The sequence below is a fragment of the Manacus candei genome, unplaced genomic scaffold, assembly GCF_025592945.1.
Source record: "Manacus candei isolate 608988 ecotype Guabito, Panama unplaced genomic scaffold, ASM2559294v1 h1tg000046l, whole genome shotgun sequence".
Taxonomy (NCBI): domain Eukaryota; kingdom Metazoa; phylum Chordata; class Aves; order Passeriformes; family Pipridae; genus Manacus; species Manacus candei.
In genome coordinates, this window is record NW_026138094.1 from 12,879,798 (window position 1) to 12,905,190 (window position 25,393).

At 42.6% G+C, this 25,393-nt stretch overlaps 3 protein-coding genes across 11 annotated transcripts in view; 1 reads left to right on the forward strand and 2 right to left on the reverse strand.

Moving 5' to 3' along the window:
- The window catches only part of LOC127475231 (protein FAM169B-like), a 41,687-nt gene extending 39,365 nt beyond the window's left edge, over positions 1–2,322 (reverse strand). For 2 of the 5 annotated variants that reach the window (XM_051796808.1, XM_051796815.1), the window contains exons 1-3: positions 2,086–2,322; positions 1,720–1,845; positions 994–1,071 (exon numbers count right to left, since the gene is read on the reverse strand). The gene's annotated coding sequence lies outside the window, so the exon portion shown is untranslated. Of the gene's footprint in view, positions 1–993; positions 1,072–1,719; positions 1,867–1,905; positions 2,066–2,085 lie in introns of those variants that run through there. The other 3 variants (XM_051796809.1, XM_051796807.1, XM_051796810.1) reach the window with 3 other exon arrangements.
- Positions 1,656–14,739, forward strand: PGPEP1L (pyroglutamyl-peptidase I like). 3 transcript variants are annotated; one of them, XM_051796833.1, is made up of 6 exons: positions 1,656–1,772; positions 4,367–4,419; positions 10,667–10,783; positions 11,270–11,496; positions 12,424–12,507; positions 14,186–14,739. In XM_051796833.1, the coding sequence occupies exons 1-6, from the start codon at positions 1,739–1,741 to the stop codon at positions 14,208–14,210; spliced, it is 540 nt and encodes a 179-aa protein (XP_051652793.1). In that variant the 5' UTR covers positions 1,656–1,738; the 3' UTR covers positions 14,211–14,739. The 3 variants fall into 3 exon arrangements, with proteins under 3 accessions (XP_051652793.1, XP_051652792.1, XP_051652794.1); XM_051796832.1 differs by having other exon boundaries at positions 12,424–14,739; XM_051796834.1 differs by lacking the exon at positions 1,656–1,772 and adding an exon at positions 4,892–4,945 and having other exon boundaries at positions 4,366–4,419; positions 12,424–14,739.
- Positions 14,740–21,111: 6,372 nt separating this feature from the next.
- The window catches only part of IGF1R (insulin like growth factor 1 receptor), a 165,527-nt gene continuing 161,245 nt past the window's right edge, over positions 21,112–25,393 (reverse strand). For all 3 annotated transcript variants that reach the window (XM_051796782.1, XM_051796781.1, XM_051796780.1), the window contains exon 21: positions 21,112–21,762. In XM_051796782.1, the coding sequence (XP_051652742.1) occupies positions 21,396–21,762 (367 nt within the window). In that variant the 3' untranslated portion in view covers positions 21,112–21,395. The remainder of the gene's footprint in view (positions 21,763–25,393) is intronic.

The following is a 25,393-nucleotide window of genomic DNA, read 5'->3' on the forward strand; positions in this document are numbered from 1 at the left end:
GAATATCTAATGAAATACCTAATATTTTATAGCATTCAAGCAATACCTTTCATATATATTTACATATATATGTATATATATATATATATGTATGTATGATTGTACGTGTGTATAAAGCAGCTATAATGTCCCAAAGAAACCACAGTTTCTCATTGTGGAAATTAATTAAGCAACTATAGACCTTAAATCTTGCTTTATTCCTTAGAAATTCACTAGACCACCTGTCCTTAGATTTTTTTAAAAAATAGCAGAAATCAGAAATAACTCTAAGAAGACTCATTACCCTGTTCAATGTCATAGGGAGAGTTTTACTGACTGGTCAAGGAGAAAAATCAATTTATAAGAATCTTGATTGACATAGGAGTATGAAGGACTGTGGGATTTTAGATGTAATTCACTGCTGCCAGTGGCAGAGTTTGTCTTATTTGGAGCTGCAGAGAGCTCTGTTTCCTGCATTAGCTACTCCTTCAGCCCCAGCAGCCAGCAGAAGTTAGTTTTGCAAGTTGTACTAACCAAGGGAAGGAATGGATGATGGAATCAGAGAATCTCTGAAATAAAGAGAATCCACAAATCTCTTTGTGTCTCAGCACAGGAGGATTTAAATGACAGACACAGGTCATGGCTCCAAATCTCATTCAGCCACACCCAACCCCAGAGATTTCTTCAGAGATTATTTTTTCCCTAAGGTCTCACAATTACCAGCTCTCTTGAGATGATATAGTGGCTTTCTATTCTTAGCATATTTCTCCCCTCCCTCCCTCCCTCCTTCTCTCTCTCTCTCTCTCTCTCTCTCACACACACATACACACACACACACTTCCTACTCAAAACAAGACCCAGTGAAACCCTCTGCCCACATAGTTATAATTCCCAAGAGAACTTGCATATGCTTTTGTTTTGGGCAGTGACAATGTGCATATGTTTTGATTTCAGGCCCCCCCCATTGGTTCTCAGGCTCCAGTTTAATGAAGACAGACCAGCTCTTAAACTCACTAGTTTCAGCAAGATACAACCCAGCTTCTAGAGTTCCTCTGACCTTGCAAGTTGGAGTGAGATTTTTTAACATGTTGCCTGTTAAAGGATATTACTGAGTAAGTGTTTTGGTTTAGCAAATACACACATTTTCCTATTGATGTTTGGTTTGAAAAGTGTACAGTGCTTTGTCTCCTTTATAACAAGCCTGAGATAGGAATCAAGAGTAGTAAATTACATAACTGCTATGAAGAGGAATAGCAAAGTTAGCCCTGAGTTTAAGTCAGTAAGAGAAAGTCTAAGAACAGGAAAAATGGACAAGATAAGTTTTTGTAGTTGTCACTCCTCATAATTAAAGTGAATTACAGCTGATACCCACAGAGATATAATAAAACTGATTCAATTAATTTTCTGTTTACTTGCACATAAACAGGTGGTGAAAAATGTTGCTGGATATTTTTCAAGAAGTTTCTCTAAGCCTTTCCTGTTCTTCCTAAATCCTATTACATGCCTGGAAAAAGGAATAGAAGTTTGGGGCAGTCCCAGTCAGACAGCTGGGCAGTCAGACTTCTATCTTTAATAGAGACATAATAATTTTTGCTTTAAAAGCTACATGAGTCACGAATCATCCCTATCATGTGAATCCACATGCATCACAGTTGGAAGAAAAAAGGTGCTCTAAATGAAGTTTGCCACAGATACCTGAATTCTAACACTGTTTGGAACTGAAAGACAACGGGATTTCACCTTCTGGAGCAGAGATTTCATGGATTCCAATTCCAACACCGTGGTGGTAACTGGTGAGGTTTTTATTTTGTTCTTTGAGCTGGAGATGGTATGCACGCATGCTTGGTCTTTGTCATAAACAGTTTCCTGGAGGGAAAAACAGTAGCAAATGGTCATACTAACATTTCTAAATGGAAAATAACTTACTGTGCCTTCCTAAGAAAAATCAGATGCATGTCAGAGGAAACAGACTGCAGTCTGCCCTCTTTACTGCCATCCAGTTTGGTTTGTTGTTCATTCTCTCCATGTTTTAATCTTTGTTGACATTCTCTCTGATCCAAACCACATAGCTCAAGGCAATGCAGGCTAGGATTAGATAAAGTTTACCCAAAAGGAGCTCTGAAGCAAGAAAACCAGGTTGCATCACAATGTCACATAGTCAGCGTCCAGAATTAGAGCAACACATGGCAAGTCTCAGGGGCTCAGTTTCATGGCAAGGTAAGGGAGTTTTAAACAGGAGATGCTGCCTCATCATTGCTAAACTAGACCATTAAATTTAAATATACCAAAGGAACATGCCTGAACATGCAGCACAAGGGACCAAATTTGGAGTTTCTCTTGCTGGCTGTAGCTACTGAGGCTTCACAGTGGCAGAACCCCCAGCTAGAGAGTCCTGAGCTTTAAAAGGTTAAAGCTCTTAAGGAATGCTGCTCCTCGCTGTTCCTCTTGTTGCCACTGGCTCATCTAAAGGCAATCATTACACATATCTTGACATGTGAGTTGCTGGATAATTTTCCACTGCAGGTCATCTGAGGACATAGGAATGAGGTTGAAGCTACATCAAAGAGATTTGCATCTTGCTGTTTTCAATTAAACACTTTTTTTTTTAAATAGCTGCAAGATGGGCAGAACTAGTCTGGCTTGCTCCAGACATAACTGCAGCTGAGCTGGATGGAGTGCAGGAGAGGGCAGGAGGTATTAGCTAACCTCTTAAAAGGCTGACAGTCTGGTTCTCTCCTATGATATTTATGGCACATACCCTTGTTAGGAACACTTCTTAGCACCCTCTTAGATTTTTCCTCCCCTTACATCACCATTTATGTGCAGAAATCTACTTGTTCAAGAAGTTTGAGACTGGTGTGCCCTGTTAAAGACACAAGTGCATCTTAAAGCTACTGCAGAGATTATCACAGCATGTCTCTGTCACATTTTCACCTGCTCAGAATATAAACCTGCTGGCAGGGAGCCCAGTTTATTATATGGTGCTCAATAACATTCAGCCAGTTAGTTCTCCACATTGCTGCAGGTATTGCAGTAAAACTCCTACATTTAGTCATTTTTCATGGAATAATTTTGTCCTAAGCACGAGTTTCTTACAGCCACCACTGACACACATGTGTTTCATTGGGAGCAGATTAATAACTCTATTATAATTCTGTAGTTCTGCACAGACAGGTACAGAAGCATGTACAACAACTACAGCTCCAAAAGGGAGCAGGTGTCACCCTAATTTTGCTCCCAAAGCAGAGTGGGACCAGTGGGGTTTTATGTTCCCCTGATAATGTGAAATGAGCACCATTTCACTTCTTCCCTCCCCATGGTAGAAACTCAAACCTTGTCAGAAATATTAGCACCATCAAGCTTTTCAAAATACTAAAGAGAAAAGATGGAGCAGTTATGAAATAAGCATTAACAAATTAAGAAATGCTTAAAGTCTAGCACTAATTAAGCTGTCACAAGCCTGTATTTAGGCTTAATTGTCTCCAATGCAAGTAGCTTTCACTGTGCAAAATAGCAATCATATGCTGTCAAGTATTTATTTGTCCATTTAAGGATTTTTAAATATTTAAGAGTTATAGCATAAAAACCATTTCACAAATTCCTGTTCCTGCCACCCAGTATGTAAGACTTGACAGCGCTCTGGATTGAGAATATTAATTGGGATTAATAAAGATAGTGGGAGTTTTCCATCAAACTTTTTAATGACAAAAATGCCATCTGCTCAAAATGAGTTTTTATTTCCCTTGTATTGAAAAAAAATAAAAAGACTTTCACAAAAAAGATCCATAAAATTGAATGTAATACTTTGGATTAAAGTGTGCTTTTCCCTTTTCGCCTTTCTTTACCTTTGGGTAAAAAGTGAAGAAAGAGACAGAAAACTTTCAAGTTTTCACTACCTGAGATTAAAACAAAATTACAAATTAAATAAAATTTTACTTTTTCAAACATTTTCATTAAATATGCATATCTTCATCATTATGAGCTCTAACAATAAGAATGATACATTAACTCTGACCTGGGAGTATTTAACACCAGAACCTTCAGTAGTGGTATTTCTGGGGATGATGATCCTTGCCCAAAATCATCATTTACTTGATCTGTCCTATCAGTTCCAGTACATTTACCAGCTTTAGTTAAGGCTCTCTCACAAGAAAGCCTTGACATGAATGAAGATTGCAGGATTAGTTCTTTTATCAGTGAATACACAGAATGAAAATACTATTCCCTTAAGTGTTATAAAGGCTAAATCCTACCTGAAAAACTCAACCTCCATAACCAAAAATATGAAGATAAAGAACAAATATGTGTGTGCAGGCAAGTCAGCCCCTTATCTGCAATTGCACAGCAAGTAGAGGTTAAAAGCACCTTTCTTTCTTTTCATTTGCAGGTTTTGGTCCCTTCAGACAATACCTGGTTAATTCCAGCTGGGAGGCAGTGAAGGTAAGCATAATAAAAAAGGGGAAAAAAAGGAGGGAGACATTTTATTTTGTAGAGATCCAAACACAAACTGCTTTTAGGCTTTCCATTCCCTTCAAAAAAGTTATTTCTCATGACTCATTAAACAGAATTGTGCCTCATGGAGCAGACTCCCAACATGGAAGAAAGGGGATAATGAAAAAGTGAAACGTTATTTTATTTGCATGATATTTTTTGTGCTATTTAAGCACTTTCAAAATATTATTCTTGATTCTTAAAAAAGGTATGTTTTACCCAGGGTGCCTTCTCTGCAACTAATGCATATTGCACGAGTTCTCTCTGTCTGCAGTAAATAGATCATCTCACACCATGGATCATTTTATCATGTCTGTGTGAGGTGATTTCCTTCTCATACAAGTGCAGCTTATGAGTTCTGACTGCCTGCTTCAGGAACACAAAAATCTGTGCCAATTCTAAGTATGTTTTCACGTTTCAGCTTTGGCTTCCACTTTCAAATGACAGTGAAGTCTACAGTTAAATTGAAAACAAGGTAATTCAGATTTTTTTTCCTCCTCTATACACCTTGACTAGCACAAACAAGTCTAAGGTGGAGCCTTAAAAATTCCTGCTTATTTTCTAAATCTGTGTATTAGAGCAAATTTATCTGGGGGATAAAAAGACATGGTTTGGATACGTGGCCTTCAGCATCAGCTGATTCATTCTCCCTATCACAGATAAAAACCTTCCTTGAGTTCAGTTACTCTCATAAGGTACTTAGGAACAGAGTTATTTTGAGAGGGTCTTTCATACAAGTTTTTAGCAATCCCAAGGCAGAAAGAAAGTCACACAGTGAAATCTGAAACTACTTGGGGAACAATCAAAATAGTAAAATTGAATTAGAGCTTTGGTCCAAGAAATAACAGATAATACTGGTAAAAATGGAAAGCAAGACATGTAAAACAAACTGAGGGGACTAAGTTCTTTTATGAAGACTGAAGTAAGTCCATACATTTTTAAATTCTTATGGACACTGAAAGGAAAAAGGCAGCTATAGGAAAGTATTAGTAGTGACAGAAAGGCAATGGCCCTACGGGACTATAACCACAATACAAATTTCAGTGACAGCTACTGAAGATCTGATTTGAAAATGAAATGCATTCCAGCCAAGATGACTGAAAAACAAGGAGCTGGTGCATTTTTCCACAGACCAAAGCTATAGCAACTCCACCAACACATACACATTTTCTATTTCAGATTTATTGGGCGAGTGCATCTTGGTGTTTGGTAGAATAAATCTATTGCCCCCTCCAAATCATGAGGGATGTTATCCCTGTAGGCTAACAGGAAACAAAAATACTTCTGTGATACCTTTCCACACCCCAGTCATTACAGGAGGCCCATAAATTATCTAAACTCCAACCTGACATGGGCCCTAAACCACAAATATTTGTCAGTTGACAGTGTTCTTACTCATTATTTCCTGATTCCTATTGGTTCTAATTTTGGGTGGAAGATCATCCTATTCTGGCTGAAAATAAAGCACGTTCTTTATCTTCAAGCAGAACAGCCCAAAGCGAGAAGGCACCAATGGGATGAGTTTCCTGTCCCAATGCCATGAGCTGGCTACAACAGGGACTTACATAACAGGGGCTACAGCATTCCATAACCAAACAGCTGTCAGTCCTTGTGTATGGAGGAGAACAAATCCATTTCTCTCTGATGTGACACCCTCGGTGTGGAATTAATTTGTATTCAGACTGGGGATGCTGCTTTGGTTTCCTGTGCCCTGGCAAAGGTGGTAAATTCAGGCAATTCAGAGAAATTTGCTGCAAATCTGGAAGTACTTTGAATTTTGATGGGCTTCTCCACGCTAAATAGCAATCTCATGGTATTGTTCCTTTGGCCTTATTCACAGGAGTAGCTCTATGGTCTTCAGGAAGCTTATGCACATATATTAAAGATAGCAAAATTTAGGATTTACATCTGGAAGTAATCCTGTCTTGGCTTGGGGTGCCTGCATGGATCATTGAAGTGACATAAAACCCTCCTGCTGAGTCCCTTTGCTGTGAACCAACAAGTGTGCACTCAGATTCCTCCTCAGGAACGTGCTGAGCAGCCAGACCAGAGCTACAAACGTGACTGCTCAGGCTTATGCTTAATGCCTTTGTAGCATTACCCAGAACTATCCTAATTATTAGCCCAGTATGAAGTGGGTGCTTATCAAAAGCCTGGATACCTTATGGAAAGCCTGGATACCACAGCAGCCTTGGTGATGTTGAAATGCTGATGCATGCAATCTCCAAAGTTCACATCCCAGAAGGGTCCTCATACCAAAAGCATCTGAAATCCTGTAAAAATACATTTAACAGTTCCAGTGTCCTAATTCCCAAGCATAACCTCACCCTCCATGCTTTTGAAATGGATTCTTTGCCAAAGAGCAATGGCTTCCCTTCTGTGAGCAATACTGGCTGTTACACACAGCTGCTTCCTTAAAATCCCTGTTACAGCTCCTCCCTAAGATCCTGCTGATGGGATCACCCGTTTTCCTGAACCTCCCTTCTTGCTGTGGGGAGGATCAGAGATTGATCCAGTGAGCACACAGCCCATTCCAATAGTTGCATCCCTTCTATGCCCTCATTGGCACTCAGAGAAATACTGTTGCTCTTAAAATTAACTGTTTACTACTACCACCTTTTTGGTGAATAAGCCAGTTTCCCTTTTCTGAAGTACTCAGGAATCCAATGATAAATGTTAATAAAGCTCTATTTCTGCTGGTTTAGAAAGAGTATTTGTCCTGCATTACCTGTTTTATAATATGAAGATACAATTTTCCAAGAATGTGAGGAGTACCCTGTTGTTTTTGCATGGACCCAAGTTCTCATCACAGCACAAGACCCTCATGCAAGGCATTCATCAGCATGGCATTCATCATCCATGGAGTTCTCATTCCTCAGCAAGTATCCCCTGAGTGTTCAGGGAAAAGGAGAGTCAAATGGTTCTGAAAGTAGAGGCAAACCTGTCAATTCAGGGTCATGGAGAAAAGCTTCCGAGCTCTCATAGACACCATCACATGGCCCAACATGATTGTCTAGCACTAGAAGGACAACTTCTCTTTAGAAACCCGCCTCACTAAGTTTTTCATGGTTCTCACAACTCCATTCACCTGAAATCTCCTCCTAAAATACGCATGAGAGCTCCACCAGCAGCACTTGTAACTCTGGAAGTGCAGGACATTGTTGCTAAAGGAAAACAAAACCAGGTACTTGCTCTGCTTTTGCTGACAGATCACACTGATTTACCACCATGTGTTAGTTCTGCAGCACCACGTGGGACCCTCAGGATCCCAGATCCCCCGAATTATTGATTCCATATTCCAGACTGATGGTCCCACCTAATAACCCTTGATCCGATCCTGTTCCTGTGTCTCCTCCAGAAAGTCCTGTCTGCAACTTGGCAGCAAAATAACCTATCAGGGCAGTCCACCCACCAAGGTCAAACTCCCCAGTTAATAGGGCACAAATGTAAGTTGAGTGACAACATTCACAGTAATTAAACTGTTAGTGCAAAGAACAGGTCACATTTCCAACTGCTTCTGGGAACTATGTCTGCCATCGGGAGATGAGGATCAGATCTCCCAGTGCAGTTTTTCATCCTGCCACTGACCATGTGGTCTTTGGAAATTTGTCATTTAATCTCTGTCTCTCTCCCTCTCTGGTTCAGTTTCATCATCTGTGAAACTAAGAAGACATTGCTATCTAGTGCCTTCATTTCTGTTCTGGAATTTTCTTACATCCCTAAAACTTTTAAAAGGTATCTGCACAATTGGGAAAAAAACAAAACAAAACAAACAAACAAACAAAAAAACCCACACCCAAAAACCCAAAGCAGATAAACAAAAACCCACTAACAAACCAAACAAAACACCTTTGTTTGCAGTGCACTTGCAGTGTGACAGGATCAGCTGAAAACTTCTGGTTCCATTTCTGCACCAACACAAGCGATTCACAAAATCAACACACGTGACCCCCTTCCTGGCAGCCCAAATCAGTGAGAACTCAGGCAAACTCACGGAAATTTTCTGGAGTTTTTTGGAAGTTCAAGATGCTTCCAACACGCCGTGGGGCACAGCCACCACCTGTGAGCACAGAGCTTACAAATCCCTCCTCTTTGAGGAGGGCTGTGTGACAACACGGGCCCAACACCAGAGCACTGGGGCTGTGACCACAACTCACCAACAGCTCCAGGTCAGCAGCTGGTAATGCTGGACTTCATTCCCCTCCTAGAAGAACTTTCCAATAAAGAATCTTCATGTTTTCTTTTGAACCACTTTTCCCACAAAACAGTCCTCCCAAACTTTTCTCCTCCTTTGAAGTTTCCTTTGCTGTTTCACCTACACTGGACAGGCACTTGTTTACTGAATTCACTCTCCACCGTGAGCTCAAGTTTCCTAGTGCAGTTATCCTCCTCTAACCATCCTCAGTCTCTCACTTTACATGCAAAAATGGTTCTGGTTAAGGCTGAGACAAGGAACAACCTTCGTTTATTTTATTCCATATTTGCCCAACATCTGGTCTAAGGGGGTATAAGCCCATGGTTGGGATTCTTAGACAACACAGTAATGCACGTTAACGACGTGCTGAAATTGCTTAGGACATAGCAAACCATCTTCCTTTGACACAAATTCTCAGCCCTTTGCTATTGGGCAGCTTCAGGGTTTTTTTCAGTCCTGCACAAAAGTATTTTTGCGTGTTTCTGCCATGACAATTGTCGACAAAAGAAAATCTGTCAACAGAGAGCACGAGAGGAGAAAAACCTTACAGCTCACTTTGGGTCTCCACGTTTGGAACCAAAGTTAGGGGCAGTTGAGTTCTCTAGGCCTTACAGTTAAAAAGAAAGAATCTCATTAAATGTAAAAATTAAAGATGCTTTAGAAAAGGAAATGCTAATTGTGAACCAGCTGGGGTTTTCTTTTTCAGAGGCTCAGGCACAGTACAGCATTCTTCAGCGAGATGATGCAATGGTCTCTCAAAGACTGTCAGTGCCCAGAGGAAAAAAGGCTGGCACTGTTCTCCAAATGTGTTTACTTCCCTGCAGGCATTGTTTCCTTGCTTGTGTCAAATAGTTTATTGAGCACAGCTAATCAATGCTTCCGCTGACAAGAAAATTGGAACACTTTATATAGGAAGTGAGTGTTGAAGGGCAAATTTCCCAGAATTGTGGGCCTCATCCACAGGGGTATCCTGAGTGAGAAATGAAAACTTGAGAAGACAATGACATTTAATACAGCTACAGGTTTCTTGGGCTAATCAGACACCTCTGCTGCTGTGCCCCCCTTGGACACTTCATCTGTGCCATCCTTTGGTGGTGGTCTGCTCAAATGGAACAGGGATTTTCAACCACCATTTTACTTTTCTGGGACAAAGCTTTCCACTTCAGATGCATTCCTTCTGCATCCTGCCATTGCAGCCACCTATTTTCTACTTAGACGTTCATGCCTTGTTTGTTAGCCCTGTTCCACTGACAAAATCATTTCATGTCCATACGACATTTCTTCTCCAGACCATCTTCTAACCACCTGGCCAACCTGCTGCTTTGAAGTGTACCTTTATTTCATTCACCTCAATTCTGGGCATAATTTTTGCTTCCCTTGGGAAAAGGTCCCGTGTGGAAATTTAACTGTACATAAATGACACAGAAATAACATCCCAGTGACAATTCCTTTTACTAGAGAAACATATTCTGGACCAAAACATAAATTAAACTCATTCTAAATGTGACCTTCCTCACGTTGACAGTCACCTCCAGCACAGCTTACCTGAACCTGGTCAAGCCAACAGATCACTGGAGTGAAAAAGTCACGTGAATTCTCCTTGGGTTTGTCTCTTGGCAGTGCAGATCTTTCAGAGGAACAGCTCTTACCTGTAGCAAAGCCCATTTAGATGCTTTCAAGTGTGGATCTTTTCTGAGAGACACTATCTCATGGTTCCTCAGGGACCACTCCCACCCACTGGAGACTAGGCATCCCTTTGGAAAACACAATAGCTCCACATGGATGTGACATTAGGGAACTGTTCAGCACATTTTAATCTCTTCCAGCTGAAAAAGAGGGAACTGCTATGAAACCAACCTCATTGCAGACCAGTGTTGAGGAACCATGGGGTTAAGCATTGCTCCTTCAGGTGTTTTCTCAGCTGAATCAGCCCAGTTTCTTTACCACAGTCAGAAATCCAATGCTTTTTCAAGTCCATGGTGGCTTTTTTCGTAAACACAGGAGCTGTCCAAGAGAGGCCTTGGTGAAAACATCGATCTCCAGGTCATGCAGCTGCCAGTGGTTTACCAAAAAGCAAAGGAGCAAGTCATCAAGATATGGACGACTCTTCAGCCACTGGTGAGTAATGAGAAAGTTACACAGTTTCCTCCCTTCATTTATGAATATGAGGAGATCTTGAAAAAAATCTCCAAGAGAGTATTGCAAAACATCAAACAAATCTGGAAAGTGACTATTGAAACTGTGATCAAGGTTACAACCCCAAATTTGGAGCACACACTAATTAGCATCCTCTTTTGACCCCATGCCATTTAAAAAGCGTAAGTGATGCTGAACAAAGGAAAGGAAAAAAAAAATCTACCATAAACTGCAAAAAAGGTACAGCAGCTCTGCAGTGCTGAGCTGAATAGACACAACAAAAACTGCAGCATAATTTGGTTCTCATTTATATTCTCTTATCAAAGTCTTCTTTAGACATGAGCAAGGCTCCTCACCATGAAGCTAGTGATTCACATAATGCTTGGCACTTTGGCATTACATGTTTGTAAAAAACAGGTCTCACTTTTAATTTCCTGTTGCTCGCTCTGGTGGGAAAAACCCCCCCAGCTTACTGTTCACGTTGGGCTGGCTTCATCCACCACAGTCATCATCCTGGAGCAGTGTGGGAAGAACAAAGGCTACCAAGACAGGGATGCTTGTGGTTTTCACCCAGAAGGTGCCTGCTGCGTGCTGGATGGCCCAGAAAAGATTGAATCTACAATTAATATGAAGACTCTCTGGAAAAACGTTTCAGTGGAAGGGATTGATATCATCTTCTCCAGAGATGCAGGGAGGTAAACACCGTGTATCAGGGGCTCGGGGGAACGGCAGGAGCAACTCAGTCAGCTCCACCTTGGACAGTCTTTGCCTTGACTTTCCCTCCAAACAAAATCACTTTGAAGCAAAGTCTTCAGAGGGGCACAAGTATGAAAACTGCCACGAATTTAAATTTTATGTAAAGCAGCTTTCATGAAATGCTACAGCCAGTAGATATTTTTCCATGGATTTGTAAATTCCAAAAGAAACAAGTTCCAACGTAGCACACCCTGTGATGAACAACCCCAGTAAACCTCAGCTATTAAGAGAGACTGAAAGCAATACTGACTGGTCGCAGATTTTAATCTATTTCTTCTCAGCTGGGAGGGACAGAAAATGTAAATACATACACTGGAGAACAACAATTACAGGTACCTTTAGAACCAGGTCTGTGATCTTATTATGTGTTCCAGTAGTACTGGAGCAATTTTCTACTGTGCTAGTCTTCATAGAAAAGAAAAAAAAAGTAGGTTTATTTTTAAATAAAAATCAGTTAATCTTGGCCCTTAAATTCAGGATTTGCACCTGCAAGTTAAAAGATGGGGTGATAAAGACAAAACCCCTCCAGACTGAGAGATTCTGTGCCTTACACATAAAACTGTGTTACATGGTTGTAGTTTCCAGCAGGGTGTGTTACCTTTCCCACCCCACAAGAATGCCTGTCTTGTGATTTTTTTATTTAAAGTTCTTTGTGGGTGGGTGTCTGAGAAACCAAACCATCAGATAAGGAACATTTGTTTCTCAAACTTGGTTTATTTCAGCATTTCCTTTATTCACTAAGCAAATATGTTCTTAATAATTTCATAAACCAGATCTGGTTTGGCTACTTAGAATATTTAAATTTAATCAAAGTTTACTGAGCCTTATTTCAGGTTTCTGGTTTTGTTTTGTTTTTAATATTGCAGGTACATCTGTGATTACACCTACTACACTTCTCTGTATTATGGCAATGGAAGAGCAGCTTTCATCCATGTGCCTCCATTATCCAAGTCAGTAACAGCAGACTTTCTAGGAAAAGCATTACAGACCATTATCTTGGCAATGTTAGAACAGTGTGGGGTGGATCATATAGGAAAAAAAAAAAAAAGATGATTTCTTAGAAAGCAATTTCCTACTTCTTAAATGAAGCAAATCTAAAGATTATTTAAAAAACCTTCACACAAAAGGATTTTATAGCCCATGTTATTTTCAGTGAAATTTCCTTGCAAAACCCAAACAACTGTTTACATCTCTGAGAAAAAAGCTCGAGGGGAAAAACCAAGTAACCGGCAGTTTGTCTTGCTAAAAATAAGGTTGTTTCAGACTTCAGAAAGTGTGAAACTGGATTTCAAACATTTTAGATGCCTAATCCTAGTTCTGTTGGTTATAAAGACATTAACAAAGACTTGCTGAACCGAGGTGGGCTCTCAGAGCTGTAAGGACTCAGCACTGGATGGATGGAACAGAGATCCCCCCAAGCCCATCCCAGTCCAGCTGAAGTGCCCACACAGAACATGTGGTATGGGAGAAACAGGGGTCCTGGTATGTGAAGTTCTACAATTCCCCCTCCCTGACCTGCTGTAAATGCTGCTTTCCCCATCAGCAATGGGCTCTGAGCCCAGGGGGACTTCCAAGTACAGAGAAAACTGGAGTCCAGCAGGATCTGGAATGCTCTTGGTAATTTCAGTTTCAGCCTGAAACCACCACTAACCCCAAATTCTCAGTGCCTGTCCCAAAGAAAAACACCACAGTCCTTCCACAGAGCACAGCCCAAAAACAAGTTTTCAGCAGGACAGGTCATGGCTATTCAGGGACTGACACATCAAAATCCAACAGCCAACCTGTCCCAGGAAAGGCAATCCTGAAGCAGCGGGAAGGGCACATGTTACTGACAAAACAGGCACCAAATGAGATCCCACGTGGTAAAACTTGGGATCAGACCCCTCCACATCCCAAACAGCTCCACACAGAATTGCTGTGCCATGGAAGCTGGGTACCACAGGGGGTTACAGCACTGCCCCTCAGCACACAGGGAACACCCACACACACCCCCTCCTCCACAATCCTGCTACTGCCAGGATACAGGGATGAGATGCAGTTAGCTGGGATTCTTCTAAATCAGTCATTAGAACAGGGCAGCAGCAGCTTCATCTGTACACCTGGGATTTCTCCAGGGAAACAAAAGCCTGCTCCTCAAGCATCACGTCAGTACAACGGACAAGAGACAAATGGAACAGCACAGGCAGCTGATGAGGCTTTGGGCCACCATCGTGCCTTGTTTTAGTCAACACGCTGATGACAAGAGCCTGAGGAACTGGACCTGCCAAGAGAATCCCAGTTTTCTCCCCACTGTCTTTCCCAATGCCGCTGCAGAAAGCTGATAACCAGGTGGCTGCCTGAATGCCTCACCTGTGGATTGCTGCGTGGGTAAAAAGTGGATTTTCCTCAAATAACAATCAATGCTCACCTTATTCAGAGGAATCACCCTGCAAAACACTGCTCAATCTCATCAAGAAGGCTCCACACACCCTCAGTGCCACTGCACGACAATACTTCTGATTCCAACCCAGCAATGGCAGTACTGACCCCTACTAAAATATACTCAGAGTAGCTCAATTCAACGCAGCTGAAAAGAAAACCAGAGAAACTTTACTCTTAGTTTTCTAACCTGTACTTGCTTTCTGGAAGGAGCAACAAATTCAGAAACAGGTAAATGCATACAGAATTCTTTTATTTAACTTAAATCATGTAGTACTGAAACTACTAGAAAAAAGCAGAGTAAGAGAAACTAAAGGAGCCTTAGCTTCAGCCATTCAAAATAGACAAAGTTTCTTCTTTTCATAATGTAAAGAATCCCGAGTATATCGCAATAACAGGAATAAATTCTTACAACAGAATATACAAAAACATTTTGAATTTTTTTTTTATCTACTGATTCATTTTAATATAAACACAGGAATTTCTTTAGGAATAATTTATACACAGCAAGTCTTTTTATGTAATAAATTGGCCATGTTATTGTTTAATTTTCTCTTAAAAAAATTTAAACAAGAAAAATTGGAAAATGTATTTGCAACTGCATCCATTCCTTAGCACTTTCTAGTTTTGTTTTTGTCCCAGAGGTAGACAAACTCTGGCCAATCCTTTCATCTCAAACCTCACTGGTTCAGAAAACAGAAGGTGTCCCTGTCCACGGCAGAGGGGTTGGATCTTCAATATCCTTAAATAAAAATAAATAGGGACCCTGCCTTGCTCATTTCAACCAAAGCTTCCAATGGTCCTCAACAGCTTTAGAGGCTGCACACAAACTTTTAAAGTGATAAGAGATTTTCAAAGAGTTCTTCAACAGCAGTTATGAAAACCATCTTCCCTCTTTCTCTCACACAGTCACTTCCTTCAAATCACATGGAGCAGAGGTGCTGAACAGCACAGGTGAGCCTGGGGAGCAGCAAACCTGTTCTGTTTCCCCGACCAGTGAGGTTCTTGTAATCCAAAAGGTAACTGCCCTAGACAGTAAAGTGAAATGACCAGGTAAGATGATCCCACCCCAACCAGAGGGCTCTGGAAGACCAGGATACTGAAGATACAGAACATTTTCCCAACTCCTTTACTCACTCGCTGTATGGTGGGACACAAAGCTTGGGTGGGAAGGGGGAGAGGAACAAGCCATGAGCTGGACAAGTCAGCGATCCTTTTTGGCATATTGTAAAGCTAACTAGTAAACTGGTACCATGGAAAAACTGATCACAGACAGACACACCCACACACAGACACAGAAAAGTGCCCTTAAATTATATTTTAGGCATTTATAAACTACAAACATTTTATAAAATTATTCTATGTACTTACAAAATGCAATGAAACATTTAATTAGTTCTTGTAAACCAGATCTTCGTCAACTGACTACCCGTAATCTACTGGACTTAAAGCCCTATTGAAAATGCTAATTAATGGTTACTAATCAACAGAACGCATACCAAAAAAAATATATGAGCACACACGCAAATGCACACACACAAACTAGGGAAGTTCTAAGGTACTTGCAGAACAGACCAGCTGTAGGTGAGACAGATCCATACAGACCGATGACAACCACTGCCCTGCTCCTGGGAACGAATTCCCCGCTCCAGCTGCCAAGTCCGGAGGTTTACGTACAAGTACCAACGATCAGAACGGGGACACCTGAGCTCCGGTGTTGTCCCACAGATTAAGCTCAGGAAAACCACCTCAAGCTTCTGCCAAGCCCTGTGTCTCTAGATCCCCATTGCCATGTCCTGTTTTCAGGTGTCTCCCCACAAACACATCTCCGTGCTGACTGACCCAGCTGCTTGAGGTCAGGGGCTGTTCAGCACCTCTGAGCAGCAGCTCTCTGAACTGAGGTGTCCTTCCTGCCTACTTGAGTTCTGTATCTTCAGCACCCCTGGCCACTTGGGTTGTTTCTACACATTGTTCTCCAATCCTTGTCTGCACATCTACTCATGGGTTAAGTTGCAATATCTGGCTTTATCACTGGTTAGTAAGGAGTGGATCCCTTGCACCTTCCTCCACTGTTGTTCAGCCCAGTGATTGAATACACGGTTGACAAACAAAATAAAGAAAACAGGAAACAAGTGTTACTTGTACTAATGGAATGAAAAGGGTTTAAATATATATATCTATATTATAGATATACATATGTAGGTATATATATATGTATATATAGATATATATGTATGGAGTTACACCAACAATAGGAGTGTTGTTCACTTAGTCTCGGATTGCACCGAGCACCCCTCAGCAGATCCCAGAGGACCTGACAGCAGCTCCCTCTGGTCACCAGTCATCCTGGGCAAACTGGGCCTTCTTTTTGTTTTGAGACCAAGAGGAGCATCAGTGTGACCGTGCCTAGAACCACAGAGCACTTGGAGCCAGCTGGGAGGGGCAGAGGCATCGCGCTGACGGAGCCGCGGTGCCCGCGGGCTGGCCCGGCCCCACGCCTTCCACCGCGCTCGGCTGCTGCGCCTTTGTGTCATCCCCCAAAACAGCATCTGATTTACTCAGGAATCACGTTCCTTTGCAGCCAAAGCACCTCCTGTGCCCCCGAGAGCTCTGCAGTGCGGGGCAGGTGAGAGCCATGGCCGGGCCCTGCAGTCACAGCCGCCTGCTCCCGCAGCGACGCCAACTCCTTATCCCACTGCATCCAAACATCTCGGTACCATCCGGCAAAACGCTGGGTTTCAGGGCTGGGTGGGCTTTTGTTTTCAATTTATAAACAAACTGGATTACTTGAACTTTATTCAAACATAGCTGAAGTTCTAAATAAATTTTCCATACCAGACAAGCCAGTGGTCTCAGGGAAGAACAACATTACAAACCATATTATGACTCTATCAAGCCAACATTAATTCTCAGTTGTTCACATGCACAAACAACTCGATTTACTGTCCAAGGGAAGTCTGCATGAAAAACCCATGTGAATAAAGCTATTCAAAATGCACAAAACACAACAAAAAAAACCTATGGAAACAAACAGAACGAAAAAGGAATTAAGCTTGAATTGCAAACACAGAACGCAATGGTATCATGAAGGTGGTTTGGTCCAGGAGAGCTGACTGCCATCACACACATGTATGTGAGGCCCTGTGACTGTCTTCTACTGAAGTGCTTTTTGAAATGTTTCTCGTGATGCTACGCCATTAGTGTTTCTTCCTAATGCATTGTAAAACCACCTACATACAATTCTACAAACCAGTAACTCGGACAGTTTTAACAAAACCCTCCCAGCCAGCTGAAAGATCTGAGGATCTCCAGTTGTGGTAATCAATATGTGCAAGGGAGGGGAACAACCACTGCACCCAAAGGTCACTGGAACATAATCAAACATGGAAAACCAAACCCATCTAGTGAAAACTTCCAATTTTGCTGGTTTCTCAGGACTAGGGAGAAATGCTCCCTCCAAAGACAAACTCTCAGAATTAACCACAGCACTGTGTATCCAAGAGGCCGTGTACAACTCCAAGCACCACATTACTCAGATACCACAACCAACACCTGCAGGAACAGCTGCCAGAGCTGGAAAAAGGGAAACATTATACATCAAATTGATGGCAAGCTCGTGTTAGTCCTGTGTGCTTGTAAACCAGTTACACGCTGTCAGAGGGCAGTTAAGATTTGATGGCTGGTCCATCAGAATCCACAGTTATAAGGCATATAAACAGGGGAAGAAAAGGGAACTGACTTTTTACTGGCGCGTTAAAAGAAATCAATTCAATATTAGTTTGGGGGAAAAAAATTAAAAAAAAAAAAAAAAAATCAGTGCTCTCATCAAACAGAAGCAGCAAAGACCCAAAGCTGTAAACTCATCTAGCAGGATCATCAGGCAGCCTGTGACAGGTTTTTTGGTCAAGAAAGCGATGCTATCGCTGTATGAGCCAATTTATTTTTGGGTTCTGATTCAGCCAAATGTCTTTTTGGTGCTTGTGACATCTGAGCAAGAACTGGCAGGAATGACTTAGCCCATTCTACAGGACAAACAGAAAGACCATTCCCTTTAGTATTTCTTCTAGACCTCCAAACATTGTAAACAGTTGATTTCTGTAACAGATTTCAGCAAATACTCACAATTTGAAGTCCCCGTATCAGGTCACCTACACTTCCGCTCCTCCAGACACGCAGCGTTTTGCTGCTGACCCCCGGACTGCTGTGACAGCACATTAAAAAGCCTCTGTGTTTCCTTACAGAATGGTCACCCTAAGACAGACAGCTCTTGGATTTCTCCTCACAATAACAAATCTGATGCAAAAAATTGGAGAAACCCCTTGGAATTGCAGTAAATATTCTGAAGTGACCCTTTGTGACAGGCAGTGATTGTTCCCCTCCAGAACCTAGAGCATGTGGTATATGGAGTGAGAGGTTACCAGTATCAACGGCATTTATTGGCTGCTGAGAAATGTGAGATGTATTCTTTTTATATACACACATATAAAAAAATAAGAGTGAGGTAGATAAATGTTTGAAAAAAAAAAATCAAAAACTGTCCCCCTGTCATACTCTAAAACCCTTATCTTAGTATTTAAATTTATTATGGGGCATCTCTACAGTGATTTAAACTGATATCACAAAAATAAATAAAAAATCCTACATAGAATACCTTCTTAATTAACTTTTTTGTCTTTTTTCATTTTTAAAAGGGAAAAATAACTACGGGACAGAGGCAAGAGAAGATAATGGGACCTAAACTACACAAGCAAAAAGCACTACAAACTTTTTAAAATCTCCAGTCAAAACTAGCAATCAGTATATTTTAATTCGTTGTTCTTACTCAAAAGATTTGAACGTTTCCATCCCAGAACCACCTCTTCCTGCCATCGTTTGGTTGGATCAGTGCTAAACAAAGGCCCAGATGCTGGAACTAAGGTAAGATGAGCAACTGGTGCAACTCCTTGGTTGTCGACTTCCTGACGGCCCCTCCTTCCCCTCTCACCAAGGCTTCTGCAACTGAGCAAACAAGCTCACTCCTTTTCTTTTGTTCTGAGGTTTGGTCTATGATTTAAGCCACAAGCTTGGACTTGTACAGGTTTCCATAGCTGCCAACACTTCACCGTTTGCCAGCCAAGCCGCTGGCCCCAGCTCTGTGCTTTCCACCCAGCTCCACAGAAATGGGGTGGTGGCTTCGTTTGGTTGGTGCTTGTTTTCCTCACCAGGGGTGTGAAGTGCAGCCCAGGTGCCCTCCCAGGAGGGCTCCCCTCCATGAGAGCTTTCCCATCAGGAAGGAGAAGAGCTGGGGTTGGCTGGAGCCAGGTGTTCAGTGGCCACCCTAGGAATGCCTGGCATCATCGCCAGCTGCACCTGGCACAGTTCTTGTTCACAGGGTGGGAGGGCTAAATAGTCTTTTTACAGATCAGTGACCCAAAAGCCTGGTTGTCTGCTGTTGTACCCAACAAATAATTTAAAAAGAATACATGAGTGTGTGTGTCTGTGTGGGGATGGGCGGGTGGGGGGGGTGTGCCACAACCAAAACAAGCGGGGAGGGGACGAGGGGTAGGACCCTTGTACAACAATGAATATAAACACTGAACAAGAATGTACTAAATATTTAACCTTTTGTTTCTGACCTGAGTTTGTATCATGCCTTGCACTGTAAGAGACTCCCGTGCTGCCTGGGCAGAGGTTAGTGGGAAGGAAGGAAAACCGGGGCTTAAAAACACCACACCACAGCACTGCCAGAGTGTTCCCGTGCAGGGTGTCCCTTCTTTCTCCGTGTCCCCCTCAAAAAGCCCTGTAAGCCCACACAGCCAAGATGCTGTAAAACAACTAATGGGAAAAAAAATAAAATAAAATTAAATTAAAAAAAAAAAAAAAAAAAGGAGGAAATGTATTTATAAAAAGGCATTAAACAGTTCATGGCAATTCATATGAAAGGTAGCGGTTACCGGGAAGGAGGAAGTAAAGGTTACACACTATAGTACAAAGCATAAGAAAATTTGTTGAAGTGGAAGGGAAGGGAAAGGAGGGCAGACCTGAAGGTTTTCATAGATTAAATCCACAAAGATAAAGAACAAAAAAAATAGCAGCTTTTTTCTGTACAGACATATAGATGAGTATCTGAACCGTAAAAAAGTTATAAAAGTGACACAAAAGACAATGTGTATGCAAATGATCCATGGTCTAACATAGAACTGCAAGACCCTTCGAGAAGTCTTAATAATAAAGAGAAAAGGTCAACAAAGCATCATATACTTGAATCCGGTTACTGCTTTTTTTTGTCTTCTCCAATTTATGTTTCTAGGTGTTTTTCCTCGCCAGCCTGTGGAGGAAGGACAGGCTGCACCGATGGAGATCTCGGCCGCTTAGGTTCAGGTTTCTCATAACTCGTTTTTGGCGTGCGGTTGACTTTTTTTGTACGAAATGCACGTGTTTGTTTAGCTCACCACTGCCAGTTTTGTCCAGAATGGGATAGGGACAGGGGTGGAGGGAGGGTTGGTTCTTTACCCCATCCCTTTTATCTTCTCCATCACAAGAAAAAAAAAAATAAATCACATTTTGTCCAGTTTTGAAAAAAGATCTAGACAATTTGATTTTTTTTCTAATTTTTTTTTTTTTTTTTAAATACCAGTGCATGACTGAATAGAACTTATTGGTCAGGATCTCTTTTGAACAGAGCAGTTGATTACTGTGCTCCTTCCACGCCTACAAAAAGAACAAACAAAAAAAAGAAAACGAAAACAAAAAACAAAGAGTTCATTTTTTTTTTTGGCAAAATTTGGCAGCGTTGAAAATGGTAACAGCCTTGGACGAATGATGGCCCTTTTGTATTCTTTTACGTGTTCCTAAAAAGATTAAAGAGCAACATTAAAAATCCAGTCTTTTTTAGTTTAGTTTTTTTTCGTGTGTGTGGTTTTTTTTGTTTGTTTGTGTTTTTTTTTATAAAGACCTACAGTGTTAGGCAGGTGCTTGCAGGGGTACTGGGAACCACCTGGCCTGCGATATCTTTGATCTGATAAAAGTGCTGTACGGTTGAACTTGCACGCAGATATGTTTCCCATTATGAAGCAAAAAGAGAGACAGAAAGAAAGAGAAAAGAAGAGAGAGGAAAGAGAAGAGAGAGAGAGAGAGAGAGAGAGAGACATCAGATCTCAAGTTTTCTGTTGCTATTAAGTGTTAACATTAAGAGTTTTTAAAAGGCCAACTGTGTGCCCCATGACTGGAGTCCTTGACTGAAACAAACATCTGCTTGCATATCGAAAAAAAGAAAAATACGGCAACTTGTTTACTGAAAAAAGGGTTCTCCCAAGTGCAGCTATGGCAGTTCTGAAGATCCACTGAGGTACAGTAGGCTTTTGAATATATTGTGATTTTTCCTTTCTTTCTTCCCCCAATGCCTGTGTTTCTCTGGGCGCTGTTCTCGGGGCTCGGAGGATCAGCAGGCCGACGACTGGGGCAGGGGCAGGGCCCTCTCGTTCTTGCGGCCCCCGTTCATGTGCGCGTACGGCTGTCGCTCCTCGAAGCTGGCCCGGAGCACCACCACGCCGGGGCCGTTCTCAGCTTTGTGTCCTGAGTGCTTGTCAGTGGGTTGGAGGGTGGAGGAGGGATCTAAAGGAATGCTCTCCATGTTCTCAGTCTCCAGGTCAAGCTCCTCTGTGTCCGGAGGCTTGTTCTCCTCACTGTAGAAGAAGGAGACCTCTTTGAAGGCTGGGTCCAGCTCGTCTTTGATGCTACCAATGATTTCCAAGAAGGAGGGTCTCATTTTCGGGTTGTACTGCCAGCACATGCGCATCAGTTCAAACCTGGGCAAGAAACACACAGGGAAAAGCATTTACTGAGGTGTTCTAGGAGCCCTGACTGGACTGGACCACACGGTTCAGAACACCATTCCATTCTGACAGCAGACGAAGTGCTGAGATCCCTGTGCCAAATTTCAGCCTCCCTTCTAATCACCCTTTTACTGCTGTAACTCCCACCTCACCCTTCTCCACTCCCTCTCACACACCTGCCCATACCTGTTACCTGACATCCATTCACTGGATGTCATTACCTGACAACCATTTCACACTTTAATTCTGACCTGATATTTCTCCTTTTCCTCCAAAGTACCCTGTGCTCACTCGGCCATAAGTTACGTGACTGTGCCTCTCGGAAGATCTTTTTCAAACCACCCATCCCACCCCATCAATACTGCCTTGGAAAAAAATTAAAATAGGAAATACACACAAGGTAAAGCACTGCTTTTTTCCCCCCCCGAAAGAAGAAAATTACATTCAAATTAATTGTAATCCCCAGCAGACATTTTCCAATCTCAAAGACACTCTCTAATATTTTTATTTTAAAATTAGGTTGTTTTCATTTACGGCCAGGGATGCATTAATATTTCACGGAGTGTGAGATCATCTGTTTAAGCACATCCATGATTAGATCTGTACAATGTCCCATGCTGGCAAAACAAAACCACAAAATGAAACAGTAATACAGACATAATGAAAACAGCATTTTCATGACACAGCAAAATTGGATATTCCCAGGAGATTGCCCTGAGCTTTAAACATAACACAAGAAAGGATTTCACTGTCTGTGAAGGTGGAATAGGGATGTCTTCTGTTAGCACAGTGCAGTAATAGGACAAATTTAAATAAGAAAAGGAAGATTAGCATTAATTCTTCGAGCCAATCCTCTGTGTACACAGTGCTCAGAGGAACACGCTGTGTGGAGGAAGTCACTGCTGGCCAAAACTACTACTCTGTGTTAGAGTAAGAATGGAGCTAAAAATAAAATAGAGCAAAGAAAGCTCTCTCATTTAAGGTAACACACTGGAGAATCCTTCGTGTCCTGACTTATCTGCCAGCACTGGGATCTGCAGCCCCAGTGAGACCCCCCTGGCTTGCTGGGGGTTCACTTCCCACCTCTGCCAGCCTTCCCTCAAGCCAGGTCACATCACCTTTTAGCTTTAATTCTACAGAACAGCAGTACCATACTCCAAACTTCCTCATGTTTTCAGAGCGTAAACAAGCAATTCTATTTGATCCTTTAATTAGAGCTCTCACTGCCTTGTGCCCTCCGTTCACCAGATCTCTGCATCAGTGGGGAAAGATTATTTTTTTTAGATTAAAAAGAAAACAAACAAATGAACAAAAATTCGCTCTCTTTATGAATAGCACCCCAGTCCCTTCCAGAGTAATGGCCCTGCTCTAGGAGAAACCTTCCAACAGGATTGTCACCGAGCTGGAAGACCCTGGGCTCTGCGGGCTGTTGCTGTGCACAGGTTTGGAGAGTCCGGGAACCCTGGCCTGGAACAAAAACCACAGCAAAGAAACCCCCTCCCCAGAAACCTGGGAAACTGGGAAACCCTGTAGGATCTCCACTGTGTTCTGAGCTGACTGAGGCAGCAGGGAGAGGGCAAGCGGCCGTGTTTGGGCCGCAAACACCGCTGAGTGCTTTGACCAAACCCAAAGCAATCGGCGCTGAAGTGCATCTCAAGTCCCCAATCCTCCTGCCAGAGCTCCGCTGGCACAGCTCCCCGTGAGCAAACGTCAGCCACCTGAGAATGGCCTTGTGACACCCAACGAGGAGCTGGCAAAACCAGTCTGTGCTGGGAGCACTCCCCGGGTACTCAATGCTGCATTGTAACCGCACGTAGACACGTAAACACCGCTCAGCCAGCGCCGGGGTTCGAGCCTTTAAAAAGCCTCTCGGAGCAAAAGCGAAGCCAAGCTATAAAACTGCACCGTACCCTCACCCACGAGAGGGGAGGGAAGGCTTGAGACATAAATATATAAAATCCATTTCTGTTACTTCACTGCTGTTTCCTTTCCAGCTGACTGCTGCGTCCCTGAATAGAAGCGCTGGCTGGAGCCAGGAACACTGGATATTCACTGGCACTGCGCCCCGAGGCCTAAGGGCAATGCTAAGGAGATACCACAAGCAGCGGAGTAATGCATGTGACATCAGCACAAACAAGGACATGTGATGTTTCTTTTAAGCCATTCCAGATTTAAAAACCCTACAGAGTTCCCATAAAAGGATTTTTTTTTTCTTTTTAACTCTGTGTGTCCGCAGACCTTGTTTACATTATCTTAAACAAAACAGAAACCTTTCCAGTAGACAACAGGAGAATTTACAGGCTGTTAATAGAACCTGAGCAGATTTATAAAGTACGTTCCTGACTGGTGGCAAGTGAGCTCCAGGGAGCTGGAGGCACCGTCATGGGACAGGGGAATAGCCAGCATCCCTCTGTGCATCTTTTGCTCAAAGAACTGAGCAGAAAATGAATTCTGGTTTGCACTGAGACAATAAAAAACAGAAAATGGAAAGATCCTATAGATGCTGAATTCCATTTGTGCTTTGCATTAGGCTTGATTTGGTGGGGAAAAGCGAAAGGACCTCTCCTCCCCTGCTGGTGGTGCCTGCTGACAGTCCCTCTGCAGAGCAGACCCCGGGTTCTACCCAGGAACAAAGGGAAATCAGCACTGCGTAAATAGTCTCCTCATCTACAATGCATGTGGGGGAAGCAATTCTGCTTCAAAAACAGAGTGGAATTCCAGCCTCCACAACTTTTAAAAGCCCCATGGGAACACGCTGTCTGAGAGCTTCAGCTGTACCCAAGCTCCAGCCACGCAGCCGTCACCTGATGAGCAGTGCCATAACAATGGGAGGGCATAAAACCATCACTTGGTGCACAGGAAGAGGAGAAAAACAGCAAAGCTTCTCCTGGCACTGTCTTACTGAACCATCTGTCTCATTGCATGGTTCTGTCTGCAAAACCACGTCAGCTATGCCAAGAGGGTGTAGCACAAACACAACTGAGTCTTGTTTCACCCTGTGCAAGAGTAAAAAGCCTCCAGAAATACCGTCCCCTTTGTGCTTTGCCCTTTTTCACAGGGATTTACCACCTCTGAACCACGGGACAGCCACACCATAAAATCCCCCCTTTGCACAAGCATCTGACATACCAAACTGCAGAACAGAACCTCTGCAGCTCCTGCTGGAAGCTCCTGATTCACTGCTGAAGGGGCCAGGAGAGCACAGGCACTGACAAGCACGACCAGGAGACGTGGAGCATCCAAGCCTGCCGGCACCATGAGCACGTGGGGGGAACACGAGGTCCTGAGGAGAACTGCTCCGTGGCTGGAGGGTGCACGGCTGTGTCAACACTCACAGCACCCACACGGCTCAAAACAGTGGAGCTGGTGACAGCAAAACTCTCCTCTCTGCTCTCATCTACACTTCCCCACAGTAGTTACCTCCTCCACCTGTCCTGGAGGTTTCTCCGTATCAGCACACTCCCCTCTCCCTACAGACAGGTCCCCTGGTGTTCTAACCATAATTCCACTGGTGTTCTCACCATAATTTTAGTTGTTTCCAAGTCAAGCTAATTTAAAGAACAAAGTACCTCTGCCTTTGTAGCTACCACGTGAGACAAAGGAA

Coding starts and splice junctions, on each gene's coding strand:
- PGPEP1L (XM_051796832.1), top strand. CDS start 1,739: ATGGATTCCAATTCCAACACCGTGGTGGTAACTG. Junction 1,773..4,366: donor CAACACCGTGGTGGTAACTG/GTGAGGTTTTTA, acceptor TTTCATTTGCAG/GTTTTGGTCCCTTCAGACAA. Junction 11,497..12,423: donor TTCTCCAGAGATGCAGGGAG/GTAAACACCGTG, acceptor TTAATATTGCAG/GTACATCTGTGATTACACCT.